Source organism: Nicotiana tabacum, chromosome 10 (genome assembly GCF_000715075.1).
Source record: "Nicotiana tabacum cultivar K326 chromosome 10, ASM71507v2, whole genome shotgun sequence".
Lineage (NCBI taxonomy): Eukaryota > Viridiplantae > Streptophyta > Magnoliopsida > Solanales > Solanaceae > Nicotiana > Nicotiana tabacum.
In genome coordinates, this window is record NC_134089.1 from 162102342 (window position 1) to 162113222 (window position 10881).

Sequence of the window (10881 nt, forward strand, 5' to 3'; positions counted from 1 at the left end):
GCGCTTCACTTTCAAACAATCACTTGCGTTTGAAATGAGATCACATAAATTCTAGGCCGAATTCAATATTTACTTTTTTATAGCTGATATATATATAAATTATACATTAATTATATATCATTATATTATTTTATATATTTATTAGTTATTTTTAATTTAAGTGATTAAGTTGACAGCTATTTAATTTAAGATCTTGGCCTATAAGGAAGAGACTAAAGCCTCTCAAGTTAGTTTACTTTTCGAGAAGGGGAGTTTCCAAAAAATGCTACAAATATGTTTCAAATTTTTTTGTCAAAAACTAATCCATGACACAACTTTTTAAGAGTTTAACTTCTATACATGATAGTATAAAAGCACTCTAATTTATCAGGTCACATAAAAGGTAATTACATGTCACTTGCAAAATAAAATAAGACAATATATTTATGACAATCCGTGAAGACTAGTAAAAGAAATAATCAAGATTTACCTATTACAACAAATTAAATAAATTATAGTGTGAAATATATGAACTAAAACCTTCCAAGATTAATGCCAAAACCAAATCGAAGCAGCACGTTGACTTAGTGATTCCAAAAAATATGATTCCTTGATTAAGAATTTGTATGGTCTTTTGAACCAGGTTTATTGTTTAGTTTGTCACCTTACAAGTAGTGCACTAAAAATTGTTTACCCATGTAATAGTTAGAGAAATATAATCATGGAAACTCCCACTTATACTTATTTATAAGTAGTTTATTACAAAAATTAATCAATTTATTAAATATTACTAATATTAGCCAAATATTATTAATATTAGTCAATTGCCTATTTGTAGCCAAAACAAGGTCAAATTTTTGCTTTTTTTTGAGTGGGTGTTACTAGAATAGATTGGGTACATCTTAAAGAGTTTGAATCTCAGTTTTGGGATGATTTGGCGGAGTTTTTAGCTGGTTTAAATTGAAAATTCGAAGTAAAAGATGAAATATGAAAAACAAATTATATGCATATCACACTGTGTATCATTTTTGTATCACATATGTAATATATTTGTATCAAATGTGTATCATGTGTTTATCCATGTATACATGTATGTGTAACACATGCGTGATACATGTTTAATACATGTATCACAGAAGAAATTTTTGAACTCGATTTTAACTACGAATTTTGATACCAAATCACCTCCAACCTTCTTCAAAAATTGTATATTGACTCATCTACATGATTTCAATAAATTTCAACCATACCCATTGAAAAAAGTTCTTTTTTTGCTTAGATTATATATATATATTGTATTTCATCACCTTGTTTGCTACCTCATCCATGGAATTTTATATATTTTGTATTTCATCACATTGTTTGCTACCTCATCCATGGAATTTTCTTTCCATCTTGCATCTGATGTTGCTGATCACTCTTAAAAATATGGAAGGAAATCTTTGAGTGTAATTTTTGGAGAGAAAGAACCTTATTTATGTAAGTTTTTAATTTTATGTGCTTGGCTAATTTTAGTAAATCTATGATTAATGGCTAAAGGTTGGTAAATTAAAGCTTATTTGGGACATTTATGTAAAAATCTCATATAATTAATGTCCAAAAGATTGGGACGACTCTTGATAACAAGTGAAGTTTGGGCCACTCCCAAGTCATTATCCAACCTTATCAACTCATTTAGATGGTTTCTTATTTATGTCGACCAGAACACACAAAAAAACTTATCCTTGTAAACGATTATTTCAGAGGTAATATCATGAGATATTATTTTTATAAATTTTATTTATGTTAACTTACTTCATGTCAATTACTCAACATACAAGCTCGAACATATAAAACTTAAAAGTTAACAAGCATATGTATTAAAATTACGATAATACTTGGCCGCATTTGATACAAACTACCTTGGGAAAGTTTTGTAATACAGTATCTTGAATGACAACTGGTGAAAGGGATAGCCATCTTCATTTATGGATCAAAAGCTGGAATTTTACTGCAAACAAAATTACAATCCAAAGAAAGAGAAGAGGAGCAACTTGGACTTAAAATTATATTTCTTACTTCATTCATTCTGGACATTTTACAGTATAGCCAAGACATTTTGGTTTTAATTGTGCTTGTATATCTGTTTTTTTCGCCATCATCAAGCTTTTTCTGTCAACTATTACTTCTGAGACTTGAGTTCTTCCACCCTCTTTTCAGTTTCCTTTAATGCTTTCCCATAGATGCTAATCAACTGCACAAAGGAGAATGGTTTTACAGCTTTTCAGATTTCATGAGATGGTTTATATTTACAACAAGATAAGAAACAATAACAGAGAAGGGCAGCTGCAACATCAATCAGCAAAGCTATCAACAAGAAATACACACGAAGACGCACACAAATTTATATATTAAATACAAGGCATAAACATACCTCATCAACTTCTTCCGGAGTCACTATAAATGGAGGAGACATCATTATGATATCACCAGCAACACGTACCAACATACCATTCTTCTCACACTGTGCTCCAAAATATGTACCAATACCTGAGCATCAATGAGCAGTTTGAATGAGCTAAGAGTTAAATACGGCCTTTGATTGAAGAGCCAATGAAGAAATTACATACCCCATTCAGGAGGGAAAGGATCATTGGGAGATTTGTTATTGGCAAACTCCGTTGCAAGGATCAAACCAGTTCCCCTAATCTACAGAAAAGTAAGAGGGAAGCGAATGAATAACTATTCGTTAGGAAGTTATGACACCACTTTTATATAAGTGATTAATTCTACCTCTCCGACTATGGGACTGTCAGAAAACGCCTTCAGACCTTCTTGGAACTTTGGGGATATTGTATTTACTTTCTCAACCATATTTCGTTCCCTGAAATAATTTGAACATTTTCAGAGCTTTAGCACTAGCTAAGTACAATTGCTAATCTGGGGAAGTACAGTTTTAACATATATTCTTGATTTTCATGCTCAATGTCTTGCTAAACTGCAGAGCTGTCAGCAATCGTAATGCTACAATAAGCAGACTGTACTAGCAGATAAGTCAATTGCAAGTTACAAATAACGGCAACAAATTATAAGCACATGTTCATACAATCCTAAACTGGCAGGAAGAAAGTTGAAAGGCAATTTGAAGCATACGTACTTGTAGATCTTAAGAGCTTCCAATGCCACCGCGCACGACACAGGATGCCCAGAATAAGTGAATCCATGAGAAAAGGAACCTAGTTCCAGAAAAACTTTCAGTGCTTCGACTAACAGACAAAAAGGAAATGATTTGTTATGCTATCAAACTAATAGTAAGCTCACCAAGTTTATTGCTTTGAGAATATATTACATCAGAAACTTCAGGGCTTACAAGGACAGCTCCAATTGGCATATATGCAGAAGAAAGAGCCTGAAAAACAATTCAGGAAAGAAAATTTATAATCCAGATATAAGTTGGGATAGCCGAGATAGGATGTTGTTTAATCTACCTTGGCTAGGGAGACAAGATCGGGTTTGATGTTATACTTGTCACAGCCAAACATTGTTCCAAGCCTCCCAAAGGCACAGATGACCTCATCCGCTATGAAAAGAAGGTCATATTTCTTCACTACAGCTTGGATCTATAAAAGAAAGGGAGAAATTGCTGTTTCAGTTGTATATAAGCATAATCTGTAGGAATTAAAAAATATAATTGCAAAAATCCAAAAACTGCAAGGAATAAATAGCTGATTGCCTTCATTCTTCAGAATCACACAATAGAAGAGCTCTTACATCCTAGATTGAGCATTGCATGCCGCATTTTAAGTAGTAATGCGAAAAAACAGCAATGCAATAGCAAATAGCTTCCTCCCGCAAGAATGAAAAGGAACGGATAAAAGGCCACAAAAAAAAACTACCTTGTCAAAATAAGTTGCTGGAGGAGGTATGACACCTCCTGCCCCCATGACTGGTTCAGCAATGAAAGCAGCTATCTGAGGTGAAAAAGTAAATTAATCAGCAATAAATCACCCCCAGTGCAGAAACTGAGCAGCAGTGAGTTAAAGTTGACAGAAGTTACTGTTTCAGGCCCCTCTTTGAGGATAAGATCTTCCAGATTTTTAGCCAACCTGGTTGAGAACTCCTCCTCCGTCTCACCTGGCCGGTACATTTCAACAAAAATGGTATATTACACCATAAGAACAGGACAAACCTAAGAGCCAGTAAGAATAAGTAATAACCTGGCAGATGATAGCGCCAATAATGAGGGCAGTCAGTGTGCAGTACAAATGGAGCAGGAAGATCAAATTTTTGATGCAGTGCAGGAAGACTGCAAAAGAAAGTATTAGCCAAACAGATACTTGAAACACAAAAACAAATCTCAGCGATTTGATGTCCAATAGTGTTTATTATATTACCCAGTGAGACTGGCAGAAATGAGAGTTGAACCGTGATATCTGTACAATGAATGAGCAAAAACATTATGTAAGCTTAAGGAAAAAAGGAACAGAAAACCAAAAAAGAATAAACAGTTGAGGTATCAGATTACGCTTTTGCTCGAGCAATAAATTTCTTTTTGTTTGGCCTTCCAAGAGCATTGTTGTAATACCATACCAGCTTCACCTACAGTTGAGGTAAAAGGGGTACATATTATCCGCATATACTTCTTCAGATAAAATCCTGCTATTGGTTATGACACTTCTACACAAAAAAGAAAATCTCAAGGCAACTATTGCATTCATTTTCATTGAATACAGAACTGCCACATGCCCAAAAATAAGAGCAAAATGTCCAATGCTCTTTCACTATCCCCAAGAATATGGACTGTTCTGATGGTTAGCAAGTGTTTTAAGAAAAAACCTGAGCTGCAGCTAGAATATATAATTATGTGTTTGAAGGCAATAAGCAAAACCTGGGTATCATTGGCTTCTGATCCGCTATTTGTAAAAAATGCTTTCGCCATTTTATTTGCAGTAAACATATCCAGAAGCTCCTTCGCAAGATCCTGTATATTTCAAAGTGCAATCAGCCTGAGATCCAAGTAAAACTTCAAAACCAAATTCCGACATCACTGAGATTTTCCTTTTCCATGTAAGGACATTGCTCAGTGTTTGCCATACCAAAGAAGGTTTTGTAGTACGGTTCCAAAATGAATGGTAAAAGGGCAATGTGTTCAATTGCTTAGTGGCAGCATCAACAAGGCGAGGCTCGTTTCCCCCTACAAGAATATTTAAGTTGTTTAAAAAAGTGTAGACATGTTCCAGATACATCATGAATAAAAACTCATTACAAAGTTCCATAGCTGTCAAGAATTAGCCATTGTCTGATAACAAGTTCTAAACTGTTTTTGTTTAAGCATACTTGAGCAATCACATAAAAGTCTAAGGCCCTTCTGAGGCCTCTCCAGTTTTGGGAATTTGGACCGCCCACTAGACTATCACAGTTCAACATGTGACACGTTGAACAGTAGAGATATAATATGGCATACTTGTTGCAATTGTACAGCAGTGATAGATCTTCCCACTTTCTTTAGAAAATTAGTTTGCAGCAATGGAATAACAACTTCTACAACTGATACATTGAGTAGACAGGATAACGGCCTCCCAACTGAATATAATGTCGTCGAGTATTTCCCAAGATAAAAAGTTAAGAGATTTAAAAGCAAATATCCAGTTAACTGTAGCAATCTGACAAACACAGAGCTACATCACGAATATGAAACACGAATAGACCTAGCACAATTTTCTGAAAGGATGGAAAGTCTATTTCCCAAAATGGATGTATGGAACTATAATTATCCCTTAAAATTCATAAATCTAAACAACTCAGACTAAACTATTTTCTTATACTTGGATAATGAAAAAAAAAAAAGCTTTTACCAAGATTAAAACAGTTACGAGTTTTCCTTAATGGTAACCTTACAATATATGGTTCAAGCTGTCATCCTCCAACACGTTTCAAATGCAACAAAATCCGGATAACAGAGTAAACATTGACTACAAAATAAACTGAAGATGCACAACAATTTCATTAATGGAGTTAAACATCAATTTAAAACAAATTGCTTGGTGTTATGATCATGATGCAATTACTTATTCTCATTACCGAAAAGAATTAGCAGTTAAATCGTGTAAGAAAAATATCTGGCATAATGAGTGAAAACTTAAGCTTGTCAATGTCTGGCTAGAGAGTTAACCAAACAGCAAAACTTACTTGAAAGATAAAAATATTAAAACATTTGGAGAAAGAAGGGTGCACACCAAAGACTTAAAAAAAGGGATCTTACGTACCTAATGCTGTGCACCACAAACCAGCTAGAGTATCAAGATACTTTCTCCCTTTTATGTCATAGACATAGGATCCCTATGACAAATTTTAAAAATTGGTAAGGAAAAAAAAAGTTTTCTCAAGTTAGACATCCAAAGTAGCCATAAATCTAACCTCAGACTTCTCAATAATCAAAGGATCCACATCAGTACTTTGCCACCCAGCAGTGAAGGGTGCCAACATATCATGACCCTTAAACCTGCAAAAATGGAGATGTATTGGTTAATGAAAAATATACGTACTTTGTAGGTGCACGCCTTATATGTCAACTGAGTGAAATATATTCAGATATATACTGAAATATATTCAGAGATAATCACACATGGCTTAATATACTACACATGAAGAAATGCCAAGTTAAATTGGTAATGACTGTCCACAGACATGGGAGGTGAAAAATGAAATCAAGTGGTAAGAAAGAGAAACAGAATTTACCCTCTATTATCAGTTGATGGAATATTATTTTGCAAAGATGCCTGTGTACTATTATATCTAGCCTGTGTTGAATTCCGAACTATATGCTCCTGTAAACTGCTGACAGCTGGAATATGTTTTGCATGGAAACTACCCTACAAAGCCAGATTAATTAGAACAGAAACAACATAATGGCAAGTCGAAAAACAAAAACAATACTGCTTCATGGAACTAAATTTACTTAGTCTTCGAAATCTTACATCTAAGAACAAGTCTAAGAGATTTAGCCCCTGCACAGTGCTAAACCTATTTTTGTGTAAGGCTCGTTACCTTTTGTATACCTCTTACCAGGGTTTTCCCCTATACATCAATAAAATCATACTTATAAAACAAATATTATAACAGAAAATGAACTTAAAAACACCAGAAAAGTGCCTCAGGAAACTTCATTCCCGTATAATCCAACATTACATTTTGACATAGAGTCTCTGCATAGTGCAGACTGTAAATTCTTAAAAAATGATCGAATGAAAAACTCCTCTGTGCAATACATTCTTTTTCCTTGATTTTCCCAAGTCTGTGTAAAGCCAAGGCTTGTGCTCGGACAATTCACCAAAATGTGAATCAATAGATGGTGATGCTCCAAATGCAATTTCGACAGCCACTGCTCAGTTGTATATCATAGTTGAATGTTTTAGATTAAGCAACAGGCTGTTCAAGAGACAGTCAATCAAACACCATGAAAGAGTTTATTGGTCTTTTGGTTTGTCCACAATCGGTTGCCCTCTGATTAATTTCACTATTCTTCAGCAGAAAGGTGATCAACCCAAGGCTAGAAAACAACTAAAAGAATTCTCAGCTTAAGATCATCCTAAATAAAATTAAAAAAAAAGGGCAGCCCGATGCACTAAACTCCCACTATGTGCGGCGACCTGGTAAGAGTCAGACCAAAAGGGTCTATTCTATGCAGACTTACCCTGCATTTCTGCAAGAGCCTGTTTCCAAAGAAGAACCTACCCGTGCCCAAAAGGGCCCAAAAGGGCCTGTTTGCAAGAGCCTGTTCCCAAAAGGGCCTGTTTCCATAGTGTCTATTCTATGCAGACTTACCCGTGACCTCCTGGTCACATGTCAACAAAGAAGAACCTGAAAACAGTGACTTGATGACAGCTCCTAAAAACATACTACAAGTTATTATGTAAAATTGAATGTATCAATCAGTTCCAACTCCAAAAAGCTTAGCTTATACTTGAGCAGAGGCACTCCTTTTTTTCTTTTCTTTTTTGATAACAGTGTATTTTCCAGATCAATTTTCGTTTTCTCATTTATGATATCTGAGAATGAGAAAAGACAAAATGAAGCTCCGTATTATCATTCTCTGTCCCAATAAATCAACCTCGGTTGTCTCATTCTCTATTTAACAAGCTTCAGTATAAAATCAAAAATAAAACTTATAGCCACTTTCAACTCAAAACAAATCCACTAGAAATGCCAAAAACACATAACAAACAGACAAAATGATGATTCAACAAAGAAACTCATTAACTTTACACAAGAAAACTAATACATAAAATAAAGCTTGAAAAAAAAAACGGAATTTCATAATTAATAAACGTTAAAAAAACAAACCTGGGCGGTGATAACTGCTTTAACCGTGGATCGAAGCAAACGAGAAATCATGGCCATTTATATGATTCTTCAATACCTTTGGAATCAAACTAATATAAAATAAAAATAAATTAAAAAAAAAAAAAGCACCTTTCTCTTTCTGTCTCAAAGCTTTAGTATATGCGTTAGAATATGGCCATTTATGCAAAAGTTGTAAGAAAAGATTGAAGCTGCAAAGATAGAAAGAAATGAGAGGAGCAAAAGAAAGAGAAAATTGATAAAGTTGACGACTCAGTGATGACACAACTCCAATCAATAATGAGTCATCTAATATAAAAATAATATACGAAAATATCTTTTTACTTTAAAAAAAACAAAAAAGTAATTTTATTTCTGGGTTTAACTGAAGGTGTGCTATATTTGGGGGGAAGCTAAAGGTTGAATAAACAAGTGAGGGAAACTTCTGGTACATTGCATTTGGGCACCAATTATTTGAATACTTTATTTGTCATGTATACTGAAAGTAATTATTTTCAAATACTTGCAAATTTAAAAATTAAGAGAGAATTAATAATTTTTTCTAACTTTTCCCTTAGCAATAATTATTCCTATAATTAATAGGCATATAAATAGACAAAGATTAAAGAATTAATAGGAAAATATATTAGTCAATTTACACACTTAATTAATCTTTTCATAAAAATTGTGTAAAACCTTATCATGACAAATAAATTGGAACGATGGGAACAAATAGTTTTTGTTTAATTTTTACAATAATTAAATTTACTATATTATGTAAGATGCAAGTAGAAGGTAATATGAATGACGTTGAAGTACGCAAAAGCCGGCCCAAATATCATCACTAGCAAAAAAAAATCCATGAATGGATTTAAATTTAAAAAAAAAGAAAAGGAAAAAAGGAAAAGGAGGAAAGGGAAATTTCTGGTTTGGAGAAAAAAAAAAAGGTTTAAAACTCTTGTCACTGAGAATAAAATTAAAAACTCTATTTATGTCCAATCAAAAAGTGGTAAATGTAACAATTTTAGTTGGGAGATAGGAGAATAATTATTTGACAATGATGTCCGATGTTCATTTGGCCAAGTTGTGGGAAGAAAAAGGCCATGACTTCTGTAATCAATTATCATTGCCATGTAATCTTTAAAATTTATAGCATTTAACTTATTATATTTTTAAAGTTATAAATTTATATAACTTATTATATTTTTAAAGTTATAAATTTATATTTATAATTTATTAAAATATTAATAAATTTTTATATATAAATTTATAATTCGCATGGAAAATACTGCCGAATCCGCCCCTGAATGCCATGCCACTAGCCCTCGGGACATTGGCCGAAATTTTGACTTATCCGCCAGATCCAAAAAAAGAATCAAACTAGTCAAAGGCAAACACAAATTTGAACTCTCTCACTAACACGTCCAGGCAAAGTTAAGCAAGAACACGCAATCTTCATCGTATTCCGCTCCTCTCCATTATATTTTCTCTTCATTTTCTCGTCTATCGGAAAAGTCTCGCTATCCCTTGGGTAGGGGTAAGATCTGCATATACAATACTTTTCCTAGACCCAACTAGTGAGATTTTACTGGATCGTTATTATTGTTTCTCAAACATTAAGAATAATATGAATTAATTCAGAGGCGAAGTTAAGATTTGAACCTTATGGGTTCAAAATTGAAATTATTTTAAAATATTAGGCTCCAAATACACAATTTGTACATATTCATTAGATTTCTTGATATAAATACAAGATTTGACGAAAAACTATTTGATTTAACCGAACCCGCAACTCACACTATGGCTCCGCCATGGGCGGATCACACCCCTTTACAATTGGGTAGCATGGCACTCGCTAAGGTGATAAAAAATTTATATACCTATATTGAAATTTTCTTAAATTAGGTTAAATATCTGATCCTACCACCCGCAACTGTAAATTAGACAATGTGACATGACTGGTAGATCTTTTTTAAAACTTTTCTTGTGTGTAAAACTCTAGTTGGAAATTGATCACGCCCAACTCTAGTCCTAAAAAGGAGAAGCATGCGCTGCAAATATAATCCGGTCTAAAAGTTTGGAGTCGAATCTCACAGAGAACTCAGGCTTTGCTACAACTGTTCAATATCACTAAGAAGTCAAGCTCGAATAATTTCTAAATTATAAATATTAAGATTCTTATGCCTAATTAATTAACTAACAAAATTAAAATAGTAAATTAATAACTAAAGACATTAAGAGTTGGAGACTAAATTAAGGAGTTCTAGAGTTATGATTTTTTCAATTGTCGAAATCTTTCCCGCTACGTCTTCTATAATTTCGCCTAAGTATTCTCTACCGATCGTGAGTACTTTAGGTGTCGTAGCTCTCTCTCGAGCACCTACCACAATTTATTAGACGTATCCTCTCGAACTATGCTAATTGGCACTAATTCACCGCTCACTACGATCACACCAAGGTTTCATTATCTCTAATCATCCCTTTAAACCCTCCGCATTGATCTATCATACATTAGGAGTGATGTTGTTCAACAATTACCTAAATGTGTACTTTCTCTCGAGCAATATACACACTAAAGAGGCA

The 10881-nt window shown here is 33.6% G+C and overlaps 1 protein-coding gene across 4 annotated transcripts; it reads right to left on the reverse strand.

The window, feature by feature from the left end:
- Nucleotides 1-1815: 1815 nt before the first annotated feature.
- Nucleotides 1816-8591, reverse strand: LOC107802933 (gamma aminobutyrate transaminase 1, mitochondrial). Of its 4 annotated transcripts, none has more exons than XM_016626517.2 (18): nt 8431-8591; nt 6697-6830; nt 6376-6460; nt 6225-6297; nt 5055-5152; nt 4847-4939; nt 4484-4557; nt 4353-4391; nt 4176-4264; nt 4016-4092; nt 3855-3929; nt 3447-3578; nt 3280-3367; nt 3116-3194; nt 2752-2842; nt 2589-2667; nt 2393-2508; nt 1816-2212 (listed from the first exon to the last, which is right to left on the reverse strand). In XM_016626517.2, the coding sequence occupies exons 3-18, from the start codon at nt 6442-6444 to the stop codon at nt 2141-2143; spliced, it is 1344 nt and encodes a 447-aa protein (XP_016482003.1). In that variant the 5' UTR covers nt 6445-6460; nt 6697-6830; nt 8431-8591; the 3' UTR covers nt 1816-2140. The 4 variants fall into 4 exon arrangements, with proteins under 4 accessions (XP_016482003.1, XP_075079584.1, XP_016482000.1 ...); XM_075223483.1 differs by having other exon boundaries at nt 6697-6825; nt 8431-8586; XM_016626514.2 differs by having other exon boundaries at nt 8302-8500.
- Nucleotides 8592-10881: the final 2290 nt, after the last annotated feature.

What these genes read in the sequence shown, in the direction of transcription:
- LOC107802933 (XM_016626514.2), bottom strand. Translation starts at nt 8,358, where the DNA reads ATGGCCATGATTTCTCGTTTGCTTCGATCCACGGTTAAAGCAGTTATC. An exon ending in TTTGTGGTGCACAGCATTAG is followed by an intron (nt 5,153 to 6,224) that starts GTACGTAAGATC and finishes ATATTCTTGTAG; the next exon opens with GGGGAAACGAGCCTCGCCTT. An exon ending in TCAAAGAGGGGCCTGAAACA is followed by an intron (nt 3,930 to 4,015) that starts GTAACTTCTGTC and finishes TTTTCACCTCAG; the next exon opens with ATAGCTGCTTTCATTGCTGA.